This window comes from Electrona antarctica (assembly GCF_951216825.1).
Source record: "Electrona antarctica genome assembly, chromosome: 21".
Lineage (NCBI taxonomy): Eukaryota > Metazoa > Chordata > Actinopteri > Myctophiformes > Myctophidae > Electrona > Electrona antarctica.
In genome coordinates, this window is record NC_136802.1 from 3,367,370 (window position 1) to 3,390,265 (window position 22,896).

At 46.7% G+C, this 22,896-nt stretch overlaps 1 protein-coding gene across 1 annotated transcript in view; it reads right to left on the reverse strand.

The window, feature by feature from the left end:
• LOC306914528 (SLIT-ROBO Rho GTPase-activating protein 3-like) overlaps positions 1–22,896 on the reverse strand; it is a 153,766-nt gene that overhangs the window by 63,798 nt on the left and 67,072 nt on the right. The window contains exon 4 of the mRNA XM_079491598.1: positions 19,219–19,281. Within this exon, the coding sequence (XP_079347724.1) occupies positions 19,219–19,281 (63 nt within the window). The remainder of the gene's footprint in view (positions 1–19,218; positions 19,282–22,896) is intronic.

The window sequence follows — 22,896 nt, forward strand, 5'->3', positions numbered from 1 at the left end:
ATCCATTCAGACCCGAGAAGTCATCCTACAAATGTCTTCTAAATCATGGCAGTTTCTCAGAAAAACCTCTGTTTCTATGTCAGTGGTCCTCATCCTGTTTCCATGTCAAGGACCCCCAGAATGATCTGTATTTGGCCGCCGACCCCCATCTGAAAATATGTTGTTTCAGGGACCCCCTCCCAGAAGCAAAGATTTGAGTTAAAAGACGCTGTTCGCTGTGAAAGAATATATGTTCAAAGGTTTGCGCCCACATTTTCACGATTTTTCAAAAATAGCAGATCTATTTTTCCAACAGCTAAAGTATAACAAAATGCTTAAGACACCAAAAGGGGTTCCCGTCCTGAATGGGTTATATAAATGCTACTCGGGCTCAATTTGCATAATTTCTGCCTGTATTTCCTTTCTTTTTATTAGAGGAATGACCTCAGTCTGCTGCCCTGAATGTCGTTGAAAACCTCTGATCTCCACGACGTTGAAAACCTCTGATCTCCACGACGTTGAAAACCTCTGATCTCCACGTCGTTGAAAACCTCTGATCTCCACGACGTTGAAAACCTCTGATCTCCACGACGTTGAAAACCTCTGATCTCCACGTCGTTGAAAACCTCTGATCTCCACGACGTTGAAAACCTCTGATCTCCACGACGTTGAAAACCTCTGATCTCCACGTCGTGGAAAACCTCTGATCTCCACGTCGTGGAAAACCTCTGATCTCCACGTCGTTGAAAACCTCTGATCTCCACGTCGTTGAAAACCTCTGATCTCCACGTCGTTGAAAACCTCTGATCTCCACGTCGTTGAAAACCTCTGATCTCCACGTCGTTGAAAACCTCTGATCTCCACGACGTTGAAAACCTCTGATCTCCACGACGTTGAAAACCTCTGATCTCCACGACGTTGAAAACCTCTGATCTCCACGACGTTGAAAACCTCTGATCTCCACGACGTTGAAAACCTCTGATCTCCACGTCGTTGAAAACCTCTGATCTCCACGTCGTTGAAAACCTCTGATCTCCACATCGTTGAAAACCTCTGATCTCCACGACGTTGAAAACCTCTGATCTCCACGACGTTGAAAACCTCTGATCTCCACGTCGTTGAAAACCTCTGATCTCCACGACGTTGAAAACCTCTGATCTCCATGTCGTTGAAAACCTCTGATCTCCATGTCGTTGAAAACCTCTGATCTCCACGTCGTTGAAAACCTCTGATCTCCACGACGTTGAAAACCTCTGATCTCCACGACGTTGAAAACCTCTGATCTCCACGTCGTTGAAAACCTCTGATCTCCACGTCGTTGAAAACCTCTGATCTCCACATCGTTACTGCTCAGGCAGAAACCTTGTATCTCTCCATTTCAACCGTTTGTTTTTTCCGTAAAATGGTAAACGGTGCATTTATATAGCACTTTACATAGATTGTGCATTACATTCAACCCATTTACGCACACGCGTGTACAGGAGGTTGCTGTTGCATGGTGGGAGATGGATGGGATGTGCTGTTGCATGGTGGGAGATGGATGGGATGTGCTGTTGCATGGTGGGAGATGGATGGGATGTGCTGTTGCATGGTGGGAGATGGATGGGATGTGCTGTTGCATGGTGGGAGATGGATGGGATGTGCTGTTGCATGGTGGGAGATGGATGGGATGTGCTGTTGCATGGTGGGAGATGGATGGGATGTGCTGTTGCAGGAGGGGCTCGCCTCACACACGATGTCCGCTGGGAACTGGTCTGGAGCAGGAGGGGCTCGCCTCACACACGATGTCCGCTGGGAACTGGTCTGGAGCAGGAGGGGCTCGCCTCACACACGATGTCCACGGTCTGGAGCAGGAGGGGCTCGCCTCACACACGATGTCCGCTGGGAACTGGTCTGGAGCAGGAGGGGCTCGCCTCACACACGATGTCCACGGTCTGGAGCAGGAGGGGCTCGCCTCACACACGATGTCCGCTGGGAACTGGCAGCCATGACTTACTTGAAGAACCTCGTCGAGGGGCATAGGGCGTCCACCAGAGCTCTCCATCTCACTCTCTTCTGGGCCTGCACTTTGCTTCCTGCCTGCTCATTCCAATGTTCTTTAGGTCCTGGAGAGTGGAACGTCTCCAGGGGTTTCTTGGCCTACCCTGTTTCCTCTTCCCCCGTGGATTGTAGTCCAGGGCCTGTTTCCTCTTCCTCTGTGGGTTGTAGTCCAGGGCCTGTTTCCTCTTCCTCTGTGGATTGTAGTCCAGGGCCTGTTTCCTCTTCCTCTGTGGGTTGTAGTCCAGGGCCTGTTTCCTCTTCCTCTGTGGGTTGTAGTCCAGGGCCTGTTTCCTCTTCTCTTCCTCTGTGGGTTGTAGTCCAGGGCCTGTTTCCTCTTCCCGTGGGTTGTAGTCCAGGGCCTGTCTTGTGGTGTTATCTGTGTCCTTTCTAAGGGTGTGGCCTATCCAGTTCCACTTTCTCCTTTTGACGGTACTATAGCTATACTGTCCTGTTTTGTGATCCTCCATAACTCCTCATGTGTGGTTTTGATGGGCCACCATAGCTTGAGGATGCAACGTATCGCAGGCATATGTTTACAAACACCTGGAGCTCGTTTGTTAGGCCCTCGGTGGTCTTCCATGTTTCAGAGCCATAGAGCAGGACAGTCTTGTTTGTTAGGTCCTGGTGGTCTTCCATGTTTCAGAGCCATAGAGCAGGACAGTCTTCTTGTTTGTTAGGTCCTGGTGGTCTTCCATGTTTCAGAGCCATAGAGCAGGACAGGCTTCTTGTTTATTAGGTCCTGGTGGTCTTCCATGTTTCAGAGCCATAGAGCAGGACAGTCTTCTTGTTTATTAGGCCCTCGGTGGTCTTCCATGTTTCAGAGCCATAGAGCAGGACAGGCTTCTTGTTTGTTAGGCCCTGGTGGTCTTCCATGTTTCAGAGCCATAGAGCAGGACAGGCTTCTTGTTTATTAGGTCCTGGTGGTCTTCCATGTTTCAGAGCCATAGAGCAGGACAGGCTTCTTGTTTATTAGGCCCTGGTGGTCTTCCATGTTTCAGAGCCATAGAGCAGGACAGGCTTCTTGTTTATTAGGCCCTGGTGGTCTTCCATGTTTCAGAGCCATAGAGCAGGACAGTCTTGTTTGTTAGGCCCTGGTGGTCTTCCATGTTTCAGAGCCATAGAGCAGGACAGTCTTGTTTGTTAGGCCCTGGTGGTCTTCCATGTTTCAGAGCCATAGAGCAGGACAGTCTTGTTTGTTAGGCCCTGGTGGTCTTCCATGTTTCAGAGCCATAGAGCAGGACAGTCTTGTTTGTTAGGCCCTGGTGGTCTTCCATGTTTCAGAGCCATAGAGCAGGACAGTCTTCTTGTTTGTTAGGCCCTGGTGGTCTTCCATGTTTCAGAGCCATAGAGCAGGACAGTCTTCTTGTTTGTTAGGCCCTGGTGGTCTTCCATGTTTCAGAGCCATAGAGCAGGACAGTCTTCTTGTTTATTAGGTCCTCGGTGGTCTTCCATGTTTCAGAGCCATAGAGCAGGACAGTCTTCTTGTTTATTAGGCCCTCGGTGGTCTTCCATGTTTCAGAGCCATAGAGCAGGACAGGCTTCTTGTTTGTTAGGCCCTGGTGGTCTTCCATGTTTCAGAGCCATAGAGCAGGACAGGCTTCTTGTTTATTAGGTCCTGGTGGTCTTCCATGTTTCAGAGCCATAGAGCAGGACAGGCTTCTTGTTTATTAGGCCCTGGTGGTCTTCCATGTTTCAGAGCCATAGAGCAGGACAGGCTTCTTGTTTATTAGGCCCTGGTGGTCTTCCATGTTTCAGAGCCATAGAGCAGGACAGTCTTGTTTGTTAGGCCCTGGTGGTCTTCCATGTTTCAGAGCCATAGAGCAGGACAGTCTTGTTTGTTAGGCCCTGGTGGTCTTCCATGTTTCAGAGCCATAGAGCAGGACAGTCTTGTTTGTTAGGCCCTGGTGGTCTTCCATGTTTCAGAGCCATAGAGCAGGACAGTCTTGTTTGTTAGGCCCTGGTGGTCTTCCATGTTTCAGAGCCATAGAGCAGGACAGTCTTCTTGTTTGTTAGGCCCTGGTGGTCTTCCATGTTTCAGAGCCATAGAGCAGGACAGTCTTCTTGTTTGTTAGGCCCTGGTGGTCTTCCATGTTTCAGAGCCATAGAGCAGGACAGTCTTCTTGTTTGTTAGGCCCTGGTGGTCTTCCATGTTTCAGAGCCATAGAGCAGGACAGTCTTCTTGTTTGTTAGGTCCTGGTGGTCTTCCATGTTTCAGAGCCATAGAGCAGGACAGTCTTCTTGTTTGTTAGGTCCTGGTGGTCTTCCATGTTTCAGAGCCATAGAGCAGGACAGTCTTCTTGTTTATTAGGTCCTCGTGGTCTTCCATGTTTCAGAGCCATAGAGCAGGACAGTCTTCTTGTTTGTTAGGCCCTGGTGGTCTTCCATGTTTCAGAGCCATAGAGCAGGACAGTCTTCTTGTTTGTTAGGCCCTGGTGGTCTTCCATGTTTCAGAGCCATAGAGCAGGACAGTCTTCTTGTTTGTTAGGCCCTGGTGGTCTTCCATGTTTCAGAGCCATAGAGCAGGACAGTCTTGTTTGTTAGGTCCTGGTGGTCTTCCATGTTTCAGAGCCATAGAGCAGGACAGTCTTGTTTGTTAGGCCCTGGTGGTCTTCCATGTTTCAGAGCCATAGAGCAGGACAGGCTTCTTGTTTATTAGGCCCTGGTGGTCTTCCATGTTTCAGAGCCATAGAGCAGGACAGTCTTGTTTGTTAGGCCCTGGTGGTCTTCCATGTTTCAGAGCCATAGAGCAGGACAGTCTTGTTTGTTAGGCCCTGGTGGTCTTCCATGTTTCAGAGCCATAGAGCAGGACAGTCTTGTTTGTTAGGCCCTGGTGGTCTTCCATGTTTCAGAGCCATAGAGCAGGACAGTCTTGTTTGTTAGGCCCTGGTGGTCTTCCATGTTTCAGAGCCATAGAGCAGGACAGTCTTCTTGTTTGTTAGGCCCTGGTGGTCTTCCATGTTTCAGAGCCATAGAGCAGGACAGTCTTCTTGTTTGTTAGGCCCTGGTGGTCTTCCATGTTTCAGAGCCATAGAGCAGGACAGTCTTCTTGTTTGTTAGGCCCTGGTGGTCTTCCATGTTTCAGAGCCATAGAGCAGGACAGTCTTCTTGTTTGTTAGGCCCTGGTGGTCTTCCATGTTTCAGAGCCATAGAGCAGGACAGTCTTCTTGTTTGTTAGGCCCTGGTGGTCTTCCATGTTTCAGAGCCATAGAGCAGGACAGTCTTCTTGTTTGTTAGGTCCTGGTGGTCTTCCATGTTTCAGAGCCATAGAGCAGGACAGTCTTCTTGTTTGTTAGGTCCTGGTGGTCTTCCATGTTTCAGAGCCATAGAGCAGGACAGTCTTCTTGTTTATTAGGTCCTCGTGGTCTTCCATGTTTCAGAGCCATAGAGCAGGACAGTCTTCTTGTTTGTTAGGCCCTGGTGGTCTTCCATGTTTCAGAGCCATAGAGCAGGACAGTCTTCTTGTTTGTTAGGCCCTGGTGGTCTTCCATGTTTCAGAGCCATAGAGCAGGACAGTCTTCTTGTTTGTTAGGCCCTGGTGGTCTTCCATGTTTCAGAGCCATAGAGCAGGACAGTCTTGTTTGTTAGGTCCTGGTGGTCTTCCATGTTTCAGAGCCATAGAGCAGGACAGTCTTGTTTGTTAGGCCCTGGTGGTCTTCCATGTTTCAGAGCCATAGAGCAGGACAGGCTTCTTGTTTATTAGGCCCTGGTGGTCTTCCATGTTTCAGAGCCATAGAGCAGGACAGTCTTGTTTGTTAGGCCCTGGTGGTCTTCCATGTTTCAGAGCCATAGAGCAGGACAGTCTTGTTTGTTAGGCCCTGGTGGTCTTCCATGTTTCAGAGCCATAGAGCAGGACAGTCTTGTTTGTTAGGCCCTGGTGGTCTTCCATGTTTCAGAGCCATAGAGCAGGACAGTCTTGTTTGTTAGGCCCTGGTGGTCTTCCATGTTTCAGAGCCATAGAGCAGGACAGTCTTCTTGTTTGTTAGGCCCTGGTGGTCTTCCATGTTTCAGAGCCATAGAGCAGGACAGTCTTCTTGTTTGTTAGGCCCTGGTGGTCTTCCATGTTTCAGAGCCATAGAGCAGGACAGTCTTCTTGTTTGTTAGGCCCTGGTGGTCTTCCATGTTTCAGAGCCATAGAGCAGGACAGTCTTCTTGTTTGTTAGGTCCTGGTGGTCTTCCATGTTTCAGAGCCATAGAGCAGGACAGTCTTCTTGTTTGTTAGGTCCTGGTGGTCTTCCATGTTTCAGAGCCATAGAGCAGGACAGTCTTCTTGTTTATTAGGTCCTCGTGGTCTTCCATGTTTCAGAGCCATAGAGCAGGACAGTCTTCTTGTTTGTTAGGCCCTGGTGGTCTTCCATGTTTCAGAGCCATAGAGCAGGACAGTCTTCTTGTTTGTTAGGCCCTGGTGGTCTTCCATGTTTCAGAGCCATAGAGCAGGACAGTCTTCTTGTTTGTTAGGCCCTGGTGGTCTTCCATGTTTCAGAGCCATAGAGCAGGACAGTCTTGTTTGTTAGGTCCTGGTGGTCTTCCATGTTTCAGAGCCATAGAGCAGGACAGTCTTCTTGTTTATTAGGCCCTGGTGGTCTTCCATGTTTCAGAGCCATAGAGCAGGACTTTCTTCTTGTTTATTAGGCCCTCGGTGGTCTTCCATGTTTCAGAGCCATAGAGCAGGACAGGCTTCTTGTTTATTAGGCCCTGGTGGTCTTCCATGTTTCAGAGCCATAGAGCAGGACAGGCTTCTTGTTTATTAGGCCCTCTGTGGTCTTCCATGTTTCAGAGCCATAGAGCAGGACAGGCTTCTTGTTTGTTAGGCCCTCGGTGGTCTTCCATGTTTCAGAGCCATAGAGCAGGACAGTCTTCTTGTTTGTTAGGCCCTCGGTGGTCTTCTATGTTTCAGAGCCATAGAGCAGGACAGTCTTCTTGTTTGTTAGGCCCTCGGTGGTCTTCCATGTTTCAGAGCCATAGAGCAGGACAGTCTTCTTGTTTATTAGGCCCTCGGTGGTCTTCCATGTTTCAGAGCCATAGAGCAGGACTTTCTTCTTGTTTGTTAGGTCCTGGTGGTCTTCCATGTTTCAGAGCCATAGAGCAGGACTTTCTTCTTGTTTGTTAGGTCCTGGTGGTCTTCCATGTTTCAGAGCCATAGAGCAGGACAGTCTTCTTGTTTGTTAGGTCCTCTGTGGTCTTCCATGTTTCAGAGCCATAGAGCAGGACAGACTTCTTGTTTATTAGGTCCTGGTGGTCTTCCATGTTTCAGAGCCATAGAGCAGGACAGTCTTCTTGTTTGTTAGGTCCTCGGTGGTCTTCCATGTTTCAGAGCCATAGAGCAGGACAGTCTTCTTGTTTATTAGGTCCTGGTGGTCTTCCATGTTTCAGAGCCATAGAGCAGGACAGTCTTGTTTATTAGGTCCTCTGTGGTCTTCAATGTTTCAGAGCCATAGAGCAGGACAGTCTTCTTGTTTGTTAGGTCCTGGTGGTCTTCCATGTTTCAGAGCCATAGAGCAGGACAGTCTTCTTGTTTGTTAGGTCCTGGTGGTCTTCCATGTTTCAGAGCCATAGAGCAGGACAGTCTTCTTGTTTGTTAGGCCCTCGGTGGTCTTCCATGTTTCAGAGCCATAGAGCAGGACAGTCTTCTTGTTTATTAGGTCCTGGTGGTCTTCCATGTTTCAGAGCCATAGAGCAGGACAGTCTTCTTGTTTGTTAGGTCCTGGTGGTCTTCCATGTTTCAGAGCCATAGAGCAGGACAGGCTTCTTGTTTGTTAGGTCCTGGTGGTCTTCCATGTTTCAGAGCCATAGAGCAGGACAGTCTTCTTGTTTGTTAGGTCCTGGTGGTCTTCCATGTTTCAGAGCCATAGAGCAGGACAGTCTTCTTGTTTGTTAGGCCCTCGGTGGTCTTCCATGTTTCAGAGCCATAGAGCAGGACAGTCTTCTTGTTTGTTAGGTCCTGGTGGTCTTCCATGTTTCAGAGCCATAGAGCAGGACAGTCTTCTTGTTTGTTAGGCCCTCGGTGGTCTTCCATGTTTCAGAGCCATAGAGCAGGACAGGCTTCTTGTTTGTTAGGTCCTGGTGGTCTTCCATGTTTCAGAGCCATAGAGCAGGACAGTCTTCTTGTTTGTTAGGCCCTGGTGGTCTTCCATGTTTCAGAGCCTTAGAGCAGGACAGTCTTCTTGTTTGTTAGGCCCTGGTGGTCTTCCATGTTTCAGAGCCATAGAGCAGGACAGTCTTCTTGTTTATTAGGCCCTGGTGGTCTTCCATGTTTCAGAGCCATAGAGCAGGACAGTCTTCTTGTTTATTAGGCCCTGGTGGTCTTCCATGTTTCAGAGCCATAGAGCAGGACAGTCTTCTTGTTTGTTAGGCCCTCTGTGGTCTTCCATGTTTCAGAGCCATAGAGCAGGACAGGCTTCACATTGGCAGCCATGACTACCAAGTAACAGCAATAGCAATAGCAACAGCAATTGTGGCAGCGGTGGCCGAACGGATAGCGGCGCGGTCTAGATACCGGAAGGTTCCCAGTTCGAATCAGCCGTCCGACACGTTAAAATTACCACCGCTGAAATGCCCTTGAACAAGGCATCAACCACTACGATGAAATGTGTTCTATGAGCAGGGCCTGGCTGGAAACAAGTTCTTGAGCTTAGCCCAGATACCCTGGGTAAATATAGATTTCATTTCATTTCATTTCATTTCATTTCATTTCATTTCATTTCAAGTAACAGCAATAGGCCAGTCAATCTACCATTTGACCCAAAATAAATGTCAATAGTAATCGTTCCAAGGTATTTTATGATCCTTATAGGGTCATCCAAAATCACACCCGTGTGAAGTGAGGGGCGCTAATATATTAAAGTCCAACTCATGTTGCTATGATTAGGTGATGTGATGGTGATGTAAAACAAACGGTGACAAAACAAAGATTAAAATCTCTTTATTGTTAATGGTATTTAATGTTTGCGTTTAGGGACAAGATGATGTACATTTTCCCGTCATTGTCAACGAAAAACCTTTTTTTTTTAAGAACTCCCTCAAGGACCCCTAGGGGTCGCCGGACCCCCTGGAACTCCCTCAAGGACCCCTGGGGGTCCCCGGACCCCCTGGAACTCCCTCAAGGACCCCTAGGGGTCGCCAGACCGTACTTTGGGAACCACTGCCCTGTAGCAACGCTGATTGAAATAATAAGATGCTGAAGGTGGAGTGAGATCGATGGGCGAGAGGAAGGCTGTGCACGCACGCACGCACGCACGCACGCACGCACGCACGCACACACGCACGCACGCACGCACGCACGCACGCACACACGCACGCACGCACGCACGCACGCAGTGACACACGTGAAGTGCATGAAACATGAAACTCTTTCCATTTCCACTAATCCGTGGCGCGCCAGAGACGGATCAATAAGACTCTGCCAGCAGTGGAAAGAGTCAATACTCAAGGATTGAAATGGACGAGTTACCAAGAGTACATTTAGACGAAAGTATAAGTAGTAAACTAAGAGTCATCAGCTTGCAAAAAGCTAAGGCCTCACTCAGACCTTTACTGCATTGCTGTATGCTTGTTGGATGAATGTTGTGTAGTGTCATGGCCGCCCCAATGCATTTCCAATGGGAGTCACATGGTTTGACACAACATTTGTGTTGTATGAGGGGGAGGGGCGCAGTCGAAACACAGCCGAAAGCCATACAACAGCTTGTAGTCCAAAATGTGGACTACAAACCATGTGACTTCCATTGGAAATGCATTGGGGCGGCCATGACACAACACAACATTCATCCAACAAGCATACAGCAATGCAGTAAAGGTCTGAGTGAGGCCTTAGACATAAATCAATCTAGTTCAGTAAATGTACTGTACTTAGTTACATTACACCACTGTGGTAGAAGTACTCTGATTTATATTTTTCTTCTTTTTTTTTTAAGTAAAAAAAAATAGAAATAGTAGAAAAAGTAGAAATACCACAGTATAAAATTACCAAGTGAGAAGTAATAAAGGCCATTATTCAAAATCGTATGTGAGTAACAGTATAAAAGTATTGGTAATTTGGCATCAAAGTGCACTTCACCTCATTTTTTTAAAAGGTTTGACACGAACATCAAAAAACACTTTGATGTTCATGTCAAACCTTTTAAAAAAATCACACCCGTGTGAACTGAGTGGTGTAAGGTTTTATATAGCATGATCAGCTGTGGTCTGACGTAATGTCTGACGTAATGAAATAAGGTAAGGTATTATGTAGCCTGATCAGCTCTGATCTGACGTAATGAAATCACACCCGGATGTGATTTCACAACTGGCTTTTTTTGTGCAGAGAAAATGACCACGGTTGCTACGGTCATCCAGTTCACCCGGGTGTGATTTAATTACGTCAGAAATTATTTTGAACATAGCAACCATGGTCATTTTTTTATGCACACAAAAGCCAGTTGTAGGAGTGGTTTACACCACTCAAAAATTAGCAGATCTACAACCTCACAATGTGTCATGATGCTACACATAATTGTGATGTCATGTTGAACTTTGAATGTTTTATTATTATTATTTTTAAATAAATGTCTTATTTCGTCATACAAAAGTGTCGCACAAAAAGTCACGAAAATAGGTTTCAACTCCACAACAACATTCTACAAAACCAGCTGTATACAACAGTAGACAAACACTACAGTATTATATTCTGTCTTGTATATTTCACCTGTCTGTGATAACATGTTGGCTGTATGTGTATATTTCACCTGTCTGTGATAACATGTTGGCTGTATGTGTATATTTATCATGTCTGTGATAACATGTTGGCTGTATGTGTATATTTATCATGTCTGTGATAACATGTTGGCTGTATGTGTATATTTCTCATGCCTGTGATAACATGTTGGCTGTATGTGTATATTTCACCTGTCTGTGATCACATGTTGGCTGTATGTGTATATTTCTCATGCCTGTGATCACATGTTGGCTGTATGTGTATATTTCTCCGGCCAGTGATAACATGTTGGCTGTATGTGTATATTTCACCTGTCTGTGATAACATGTTGGCTGTATGTGTATATTTCACCTGTCTGTGATAACATGTTGGCTGTATGTGTATATTTCACCTGTCTGTGATCACATGTTGGCTGTATGTGTATATTTCACCTGTCTGTGATAACATGTTGGCTGTATGTGTATATTTCACCTGTCTGTGATAACATGTTGGCTGTATGTGTATATTTCACCTGTCTGTGATAACATGTTGGCTGTATGTGTATATTTCACCTGTCTGTGATCACATGTTGGCTGTATGTGTATATTTCACCTGTCTGTGATAACATGTTGGCTGTATGTGTATATTTCACCTGTCTGTGATCACATGTTGGCTGTATGTGTATATTTCTCATGTCTGTGATAACATGTTGGCTGTATGTGTATATTTATCATGTCTGTGATAACATGTTGGCTGTATGTGTATATTTCTCATGCCAGTGATAACATGTTGGCTGTATGTGTATATTTCACCTGTCTGTGATAACATGTTGGCTGTATGTGTATATTTCCCCTGTCTGTGATAACATGGTGGCTGTATGTGTATATTTCACCTGTCTGTGATAACATGTTGGCTGTATGTGTGCAGAGACAGCCAACATAAATACATACTGTATTTGTTATTAATAATGCACGAGTGGAAAACAAGAAGGGAAAATAATCAATGATAGCAAAGTGCCATATAATGTTACAGAGCAAAGATTGTACAGTATACAACACTGTACACTCTGGGCCAGTATATATATCTAACTGCCATATAATGTTACCCAGCTAAGATTATAGACAACATTGTACACTCTAAGCCAGAATCTCTAACTTAATTATATTAACAGTGTTGCCATGTCTGCTTATTATAAGCTTTCTTCTGTAATAGGGCATAGCAGTGGTGGGCGGCCATTTTCTAGTTCTAGTACAATCGATGCAAACCCCATTATAATTTTTTGGGTTCATTTTCATAGACCGGGTTGCTTGTTTCTCTCTCGCAATATCTGGCAACTGCCGCCGACAAGCACTATAATATGATCTATTATTCCTGCATGTTCATGAAACTCTAAGCGTTGTGGAAAATGTAATTGTTCTAATTGTCGAGGCCTGCGACTTCAATCAATGCAAACAACGTTACATCATAAACGCCCATGACTGTGTTAGTGGAGTTGATGTTTTTTAATGGCGGCGGCATTGAACACTAGAATGATTGAAGTGTACACTAACTCTGAGTGTACAGAGCAATAGAGAGTGAGAGTTACCCACCCGTACGGGCCGGGCCATTTGGAACCCACTCAAAGACACTTTGAGACCCAGTGGTGTAGCAGAGGGTTTCCAGTGAGCAAACATGCACAACAGCTGCACCAGGACTCTGTTTTGACCAGAATGGAACAGAGCCTTCATTAGCATCATTAACACTGACTCTGTTTGACCAGAATGGAACAGAGACTTCATTAGCATCATTAACACTGACTCTGTTTGACCAGAATGGGACAGAGCCTTCATTAGCATCATTAACACTGACTCTGTTTGACCAGAATGGGACAGAGCCTTCATTAGCATCATTAACACTGACTCTGTTTGACCAGAATGGAACAGAGCCTTCATTAGCATCATTAACACTGACTCTGTTTGACCAGAATGGGACAGAGCCTTCATTAGCATCATTAACACTGACTCTGTTTGACCAGAATGGAACAGAGCCTTCATTAGCATCATTAACACTGACTCTGTTTGACCAGAATGGAACAGAGCCTTCATTAGCATCATTAACACTGACTCTGTTTCACCAGAATGGAACAGAGCCTTCATTAGCATCATTAACACTGACTCTGTTTGACCAGAATGTAACAGAGCCTTCATTAGCATCATTAACACTGACTCTGTTTGACCAGAATGGAACAGAGCCTTCATTAGCATCATTAACACTGACTCTGTTTGACCAGAATGGAACAGAGCCTTCAATAGCATCATTAACACTGACTCTGTTTGACCAGAATGGAACAGAGCCTTCATTAGTGTCATTAACACTGACTCTGTTTGACCAGAATGGAACAGAGCCTTCATTAGCATCATTAACACTGACTCTGTTTGACCAGAATGGAACAGAGCCTTCATTAGCATCATTAACACTGACTCTGTTTGACCAGAATGGAACAGAGCCTTCATTAGCATCATTAACACTGACTCTGTTTGACCAGAATGGAACAGACCTTCATTAGTGTCATTAACACTGACTCTGTTTGACCAGAATGGAACAGACCTTCATTAGTGTCATTAACACTGAGTCTGTTTGACCAGAATGGAACAGATCCTTCATTAGCATCATTAACACTGACTCTGTTTGACCAGAATGGAACAGAGCCTTCATTAGCATCATTAACACTGACTCTGTTTGACTAGAATGGAACAGAGCCTTCATTAGCATCATTAACACTGACTCTGTTTGACCAGAATGGAACAGACCTTCATTAGTGTCATTAACACTGACTCTGTTTGACCAGAATGGAACAGACCTTCATTAGTGTCATTAACACTGAGTCTGTTTGACCAGAATGGAACAGAGCCTTCATTAGTATCATTAACACTGACTCTGTTTGACCAGAATGGAACAGACCTTCATTAGTGTCATTAACACTGACTCTGTTTGACCAGAATGGAACAGACCTTCATTAGTGTCATTAACACTGAGTCTGTTTGACCAGAATGGAACAGAGCCTTCATTAGCATCATTAACACTGACTCTGTTTGACCAGAATGGAACAGAGCCTTCATTAGCATCATTAACACTGACTCTGTTTGACCAGAATGGAACACAGCCTTCATTAGCATCATTAACACTGACTCTGTTTGACCAGAATGGAACAGAGCCTTCATTAGCAGCATTAACACTGACTCTGTTTGACAAGAATGGAACAGAGCCTTCATTAGCATCATTAACACTGAGTCTGTTTGACCAGAATGGAACAGAGCCTTCATTAGCATCATTAACACTGAGTCTGTTTGACCAGAATGGAACAGAGCCCTCATTAGCATCATTAACACTGACTCTGTTTGACAAGAATGGAACAGAGCCTTCATTAGCATCATTAACACTGACTCTGTTTGACAAGAATGGAACAGAGCCTTCATTAGCATCATTAACACTGACTCTGTTTGACCAGAATGGAACAGAGCCTTCATTAGCATCATTAACACTGACTCTGTTTGACAAGAATGGAACAGAGCCTTCATTAGCATCATTAACACTGACTCTGTTTGACCAGAATGGAACAGAGCCTCCATTAGCCCATTTTGGGCGGGAAGCCGGGAACCCCTTTTGGTGTTACCATTATGTTATGCTTTAGCTATTGAAAAATAGCAGATCTACAAGCTCATAGCGCGCCACCGAGTGGCGCGCTACGAGCTTGTAGGTCTGCTATTTTTGAAAAATCAAAGAACGACTGACATAGAAACACAGCTTTTTCAGAAAACTCAGGATTTAGAAGACATTTTTAGAATCTGATCTCAGGTCAAAATGGGCGAGTATCAGTGGTAACACCTGTGAACAAGGAAGTAGGGGAGGGGCCCATGCTCTTTCCAAAATGGCGCTGTGTGCAGCACAGAGTCCTATTGACCGGTAACTCAGATGTCCTGTTCGCCACAGCGGTGCGGTAAAGAAACGGCGGGCGGCGGGCCGGCATCAACGCAGCCCCGCCCCCATCTCATGTTCCATGTCAGCCTCACTACTGGTGATCACATGATCACATGATCCCTGGAGAGAGGAGAGTGTACTGGAACTCCTTCACCCGGAACCGGAGGAACCGGATCCGTAAACCTTGAGCTGCCGGAATGGGTTCCGTCACATTTGGAACCGGTTTTTACTGTATCTATACTAGGGACCTTTTACTGTATCTATACTAGGGACCTTTTACTGTATCTATACTAGGGACCTTTTACTGTATCTATACTAGGGACCTTTTACTGTATCTATACTAGGGACCTTTTACTGTATCTACACTAGGGACCTTTTACTGTATCTATACTAGGGACCTTTTACTGTATCTACACTAGGGACCTTTTACTGTATCTACACTAGGGACCTTTTACTGTATCTACACTAGGGACCTTTTACTGTATCTATACTAGGGACCTTTTACTGTATCTATACTAGGGACCTTTTACTGTATCTATACTAGGGACCTTTTACTGTATCTATACTAGGGACCTTTTACTGTATCTACACTAGGGACCTTTTACTGTATCTACACTAGGGACCTTTTACTGTATCTATACTAGGGACCTTTTACTGTATCTATACTAGGGACCTTTTACTGTATCTATACTAAGGACCTTTTACTGTATCTATACTAGGGACCTTTTACTGTATCTATACTAGGGACCTTTTACTGTATCTATACTAGGGACCTTTTACTGTATCTATACTAAGGACCTTTTACTGTATCTATACTAGGGACCTTTTACTGTATCTATACTAGGGACCTTTTACTGTATCTATACTAGGGACCTTTTACTGTATCTATACTAGGGACCTTTTACTGTATCTATACTAGGGACCTTTTACTGTATCTATACTAGGGACCTTTTACTGTATCTATACTAGGGACCTTTTACTGTAGCTATACTAGGGACCTTTTACTGTATCTACACTAGGGACCTTTTACTGTATCTATACTAGGGACCTTTTACTGTATCTATACTAGGGACCTTTTACTGTATCTATACTAGGGACCTTTTACTGTATCTATACTAGGGACCTTTTACTGTATCTATACTAGGGACCTTTTACTGTATCTATACTAGGGACCTTTTACTGAATCTATACTAGGGACCTTTTACTGTATCTATACTAGGGACCTTTTACTGTATCTACACTAGGGACCTTTTCTGCCCTTTTACCCGTCTGTAAAACAACAGACCACGAATGCAGCCTTTACTGTGTTAAAATAAATGCAAATGCCCTCCCTCTCCTTTCCATGCCATGCTGGAAGGCAGCATTCAGAAGTCTCCTGAACTTGAACACAGCATTTTGTGTTGAACTAATTTGTTTCTAAATCCATGTCGTTACACACCTGCATCTCCACTAGCTAAAGAGTGCTGGGTTGCACCCCGAAAATAGCTGATCTACAAGCTCTCAACGCGTCGCTTGTCGAAGAGGAAGGATGGATGGGGAAGGATGAACATATGTAATGTCAGAACAGGTCAGCTCCATATATGGAGATGGAGGCGTGACCATATATGAAGGTATGACCATATATGAAGGTGTGACGTGACACACGGAAATGCAGGTTTTCATAGTAAATGCGACCTACAGTCGCAACAATACTGGTGGTTCACAAACCATTAAAATGTAACGACCAACATAAATAACTCTGAGAGTACAAATGGAACCAAGTGGACCATTTATTTTGTACACTCCCAGAGTTACAGACCTGTAGGGGTCCATTTGGTTGTGCTGCTTTATTCAAAAATAATAATCCACCGTCCACCACTGTTGGCTCGCAGACTGCCTCCCTCCACAGCACAGCACAGCACAGCACAGCACAGCACAGCACAGCACAGCACAGCACAGCACAGTACAGTACAGTACAGTACAGTACAGTGCAGCGCAGCGCAGCGCAGCGCAGCACAGCACAGCACAGCACAGCACAGCACAGCACAGCACAGCACAGCACAGCACAGCACAGCAAAGCGCAGCGCAGCGCAGCGCAGCGCAGCACAGCAAAGCACAGCACAGCACAGTACAGCACAGACTGCTGAGTGTGCCTATGGGCTCTGGGCTCTGGGCTCTGGGCTCTGGGCTCTGGGCTCTGGGCTCTGGGCTCTGGGCTCTGGGCCCTGGGCTCTGGGCTCTGGGCTCTGGGCTCTGGGCTCTGGGCTCTGGGCTCTGGGCTCTGGGCTCTGGGCCCTGGGCTCTGGGCTCTGGGCTCTGGGCCCTGGGCTCTGGGCTCTGGGCCCTGGGCTCTGGGCTCTGGGCTCTGGGCCCTGGGCTCTGGGCTCTGGGCCCTGGGCTCTGGGCTCTGGGCCCTGGGCTCTGGGCTCTGGGCTCTGGGCCCTGGGCTCTGGGCTCTGGGCCCTGGGCTCTGGGCTCTGGGCTCTGGGCCCTGGGCTCTGGGCTCTGGGCTCTGGGCCCTGGGCCCTGGGCTCTGGGCCCTGGGCCCTGGGCTCTGGGCTCTGGGCCCTGGGCTCTGGGCTCTGGGCTCTGGGCTCTGGGCTCTGGGCCCTGGGCCCTGGGCTCTGGGCTCTGGGCTCTGGGCTCTGGGCCCTGGGCTCTGGGCTCTGGGCTCTGGGCTCTGGGCTCTGGGCTCTGGGCTCTGGGCTCTGGGCTCTGGGCTATGGGCCCTGGGCTCTGGGCTCTCGGCCAGCGCAGCCTGCAGGGTCAGAAGAACTTCTCCTTCAAACTGCTGTCCACAAAACGACTTCACACCGCGGGAGGAAAACATGCAAATTCTCCCCTTTTCATGTCCCGTCAGGAAGACAACGACCCGTTGGAGGCTCGCAAACTGCTGATAAGGCATTATGACCTGGCCCGGACAGACTGCTGATAAGGCCTTATGACCTGGCCCGGACAGACTGCTGATAAGGCCTTATGACCTGGCCCAGACAGACTGCTGATAAGGCATTATGACCTGGCCCGGACAGACTGCTGATAAGGCATTATGACCTGGACCGGACAGACTGCTGATAAGGCATTATGACCTGGCCCGGACAGACTGCTGATAAGGCATTATGACCTGGCCCGGACAGACTGCTGATAAGGCCTTATGACCTGGACCGGACAGACTGCTGATAAGGCATTATGACCTGGCCCGGACAGACTGCTGATAAGGCCTTATGACCTGGCCCGGACAGACTGCTGATAAGGCCTTATGACCTGGCCCGGACAGACTGCTGATAAGGCCTTATGACCTGGCCCGGACAGACTGCTGATAAGGCCTTATGACCTGGCCCGGACAGACTGCTGATAAGGCCTTATGACCTGGACCAGACAGACTGCTGATAAGGCCTTATGACCTGGCCCGGACAGACTGCTGATAAGGCCTTATGACCTGGCCCGGACAGACTGCTGATAAGGCCTTATGACCTGGCCCGGACAGACTGCTGATAAGGCCTTATGACCTGGCCCGGACAGACTGCTGATAAGGCCTTATGACCTGGCCCAGACAGACTGCTTATAAGGCATTATGACCTGGCCCGGACAGACCCCACTTATCTTATCTTATGCTTTGTTGGGTGCAGTGGCAAAACATAGCCCGTCGGTCTGGGGGCTTGTAGACCAGCGTTTGATTTTAATTGTGTTTTTGATTAGTTTGCATTTAGTTTTAAGTCACATTTGAAGTCACCTGGAATGTTTTAGCCTTAGTCTAGTTGTAGTCGACTAAATCTACAGTTGAGTCGCCTAAAATGTGTTTTTGGCGGGCCTTGATGCCGTCGTAATGGCTGATTTTACACTTGCTGAAAATAGCTGATCTGCAAGCTCACAACGCGCCGCGCTGCGACACGTTGTAGATCTTGTAGATCGGCTATTTTCAGCATGCAACCAAGTGTAAAATGACTTGTCTTTTATTTATTCTGGATCTCTTGTCCACTAGTCCCTTCCTAACCTTTTAGTCTAGTTTTTATTTGTTGGTGAAATTGTCATTATATTTAGTCTTAATTATAGTCATCATAGCTTAGTGTTCATGTTGTTTCGCTTTAGTTTTTGTCCACACATTTTTCGACCACGCACGCACGCACGCACGCACGCACGCACGCACGCACGCACGCACGCACGCACGCACGCACGCACGCACGCACGCTCTCTAAACAAGCAGTGCTGGACCAGAACCACACAGACAGTTACATACAGACAGACAGACAGATACACAGAGAAGGTTTTGGACCAGAACCACACAGCAGCAGAGAGACAGATACAGACAGAAAGACAAATGGTTTTTTTAGGCTCCAGGTTGTGTACTCACTGTGTACGTACAGACAGACAGACAGACAGACAGACAGACAGACAGACAGACAGACAGACAGAGACAGAGACAGAGACAGAGACAGAGACAGAGACAGACAGACAGAGACAGAGACAGAGACAGAGACAGAGACAGAGACAGAGACACAGACAGACAGACAGACAGACAGACAGACAGACAGACAGACAGACAGAGACAGACAGACAGACAGAGACAGACAGACAGACAGACAGACAGACAGACTCACCGTGTAAAGCTCATTGGTAACTTTCACCAACTCTTCGTGCATCTGTACGCCGATGTCTTTACTCTGAACATCAAACAGAAAAACAGGTGGTCATTTGCATATTACGGCAAAAAAAAGAAAAAAAGAAAAGAAAAAGAAAGCACACACATTCAAATCAAATGTCTCATTATTATTCTAGACTAACCCATTCTGACCTGAGATCAGATTCTAAAAATAATGTCTTCTAAATCCTGACAGTTCTCTGAAAAAGCTATGTTTCTATGTCAGTGGTTCTTCGATTTTTTTCAAAAACAGCAGACCTACAAGCTCGTAGCGCGCCACTCGGTGGCGCGCTACCAGCTTGTAGATCTGCTATTTTTCAATAGCTAAAGTATAACATAATACTGACACCAAAAGGGGTTCCCGCCCAAAATGGGCTAACACTGCAATGCCCACATTTCATTCCCCTTCCTTGACGCGTTTCATTTTATTAACCCATTTAGACCTGAGGACGATTCTACAAAATGTCTTTTAAATCCCGACAGTTTACTGAAAAAAAAACTCATGTTTCTATGTCAGTGGTGCTCAACCTTTTTCATGTCCCAAGGACCCTCAAAATCTATGTATTTGGCTGCCGACCCCCCATCTGAAAAATGTTGTTCCAGGGAGGGACCCCCCCCCCCCCCCCCTCCAGAAGCAAAGATTTGAGTTAAAAACGTTCGCTCTGAAAGAATATATATTTCAAAGATTTGCGACACATGTTCACACATGATTTTTTTTTAAATAGCAGACCTACAAGCTCATAGCGCGGCACTCGGTGCCGCGCTATGAGCTTGTCTTTTTGAGTGGTGTAAACCACTCCTACAACTGGCTTATGTGTGCAGAAAAGAATGAGCATGGTTGCTATGTTCAAAATAATTTCTGACGTAATTAAATCACACCCGGGTGAACTGGATGACCGTAGCAACCATGCTCATTTTCTCTGCACAAAAAAAGCCAGTTGTGAAATCACACCCGGGTGTGATTTCATTACGTCAGATCAGAGCTGATCAGGCTATATAAAACCTTACACCACTCAGTTCACACGGGTGTGATTTTTTCAATATAAGTATAACATAATGCTTAAAACACCAAAAGGGGTTCCCGTCCAGAATGGATTAATATTCAGCAGGTGAGGGATGTCGGCTCTCTCTACCGAAGCGTTGTCATTTTTATGTTCTTATTTCTGAAGCTCCGTACAGTCAGTGTAACGACGCCATGTGAGAGAGACCGCCAGGCAGGACAGGTATAAATAGCACCGCGCCACAGCGAGACGCAGCAGGGAGACATTTCTATCCCAAGGACAACACAACACAGCAACAGTTTCTACTCGGTTACAGGAGCTCAGTGATGGAGAGGACATGTCCCTCACTCAGCTGTAGGCCTTCTGTAGCTCATAGCAGAGGGACAGACATGTCCCTCACTCAGCTGTAGGCCTTCTGTAGCTCATAGCAGAGGGACAGACATGTCCCTCACTCAGCTGTAGGCCTTCTGTAGCTCATAGAGAGAGGACAGACATGTCCCTCACTCAGCTGTAGGCCTTCTGTAGCTCATAGCAGAGGGACAGACATGTCCCTCACTCAGCTGTAGGCCTTCTGTAGCTCATAGAGAGAGGACAGACATGTCCCTCACTCAGCTGTAGGCCTTCTGTAGCTCATAGAGAGAGGACAGACATGTCCCTCACTCAGCTGTAGGCCTTCTGTAGCTCATAGAGAGAGGACAGACATGTCCCTCACTCAGCTGTAGGCCTTCTGTAGCTCATAGAGAGAGGACAGACATGTCCCTCACTCAGCTGTAGGCCTTCTGTAGCTCATAGCAGAGGGACAGACATGTCCCTCACTCAGCTGTAGGCCTTCTGTAGCTCATAGCGAGAGGACAGACATGTCCCTCACTCAGCTGTAGGCCTTCTGTAGCTCATAGCAGAGGGACAGACATGTCCCTCACTCAGCTGTAGGCCTTCTGTAGCTCATAGCAGAGGGACAGACATGTCCCTCACTCAGCTGTAGGCCTTCTGTAGCTCATAGCAGAGGGACAGACATGTCCCTCACTCAGCTGTAGGCCTTCTGTAGCTCATAGAGAGAGGACAGACATGTCCCTCACTCAGCTGTAGGCCTTCTGTAGCTCATAGCAGAGGGACAGACATGTCCCTCACTCAGCTGTAGGCCTTCTGTAGCTCATAGAGAGAGGACAGACATGTCCCTCACTCAGCTGTAGGCCTTCTGTAGCTCATAGCGAGAGGACAGACATGTCCCTCACTCAGCTGTAGGCCTTCTGTAGCTCATAGCAGAGGGACAGACATGTCCCACATTCAGCTGTAGGCTTTCTGTAGTTCATATAGCGAGAGGACATGTCCCTCATTCTGTAGCTCATAGCAGAGGGATGGGACATGTGTTGTCCACGGGACATCACCATGCTGGATTGTGGTGGACATATTTGGCTTTTACTTTTTCTTTTTTGCCACAGACAATGAGACATACAACATATTACCAGGAACACAGAGAGATAGCCCTGAATGGCTGACAGTTTTCTGAAAAAGCTATGTTTCTATGTCAGTCGTTCTTCGATTTTTCAAAAATAGCAGACCTACAAGCTCATAGTGCGCCACTCGGTGCCGCGCTATGAGCTTGTAGATCTGCTATTTTTCAATAGCTAAAGCATAACATAATGCTAACACCAAAAGGGGTTCCCGCCCAGAATAGGGTTAAGGGGGTGTTTGCAAATCAAACATTTGAGAACCACTAGGACTCCTAATGTGCCATTATTTATGACCAGCACTTCTAATACTTCATAATCCTTCTCATTGAGGTGTTATGCATAACTATAACCACTTTTATAAGGATAATGTCATGAAGCCTGATAAGCGTATTATGATGCACCGTAAACGTGATTATAATGCCTTATGGAGCAGACCTTTAACCCATTTAGAGGACGATCCTTGTCTCGATGTCAGGGTTCTATGTTCTATGGTTCTATGTCAGGGTTCTCAGTGTTTCATGTCAAGGACCCCAAAAACTACATGTAATTTCGGGTCACACCCAAGAAGCAAAGATTTGAGTTAAAAACGTTTGCTCTGAAATAATATATATTCAAAGATTTGAGACACATTTTCACAATCTTTCAAAAATAGCAGATATACAAGCTCGTAAGCGCGGCACTCGGTGCCGCGCTTACGAGCTTGTAGATCTGCTATTTTTCCAATAGCTAAAGTATTACATCCCGTCCAGAATGGGTTAAGTAAAGTGTTTTCTATCTGCTGGCATCAAATAGCCAGCCCCCCCCCCCCCCCCCCCCCCAGACCACCGGTCTCTGGAGGGGACGGACGTGGATCATGTGACGCTGCATGTGGATCGATGCCAGCTGAGCCTGAGCGGTCGTCTGCTCATCATGATCCTTCATCCTTTCAGCACGCCAAAGGGAGAGGAAACGATTCCTCGCTCACAGTGCGTTTTAACAGAGGGCGAGCAACGGCGACTCTGGGCGATAGAAATCTCCTATAGTGGGCGTTCCCTGCTGTCCTCGTATTGGTGGTATGGAGGGTAAACAAAGAAACACATGGATTCATGTGCGCCGCGGCCGCAGCCGTTCACTTCCCTGGGGCGGTGGTGGCTCAGGGGTAGAGTGCATGGATGGTAACCGCAAGGTTGCCAGTTCGAACCCGGG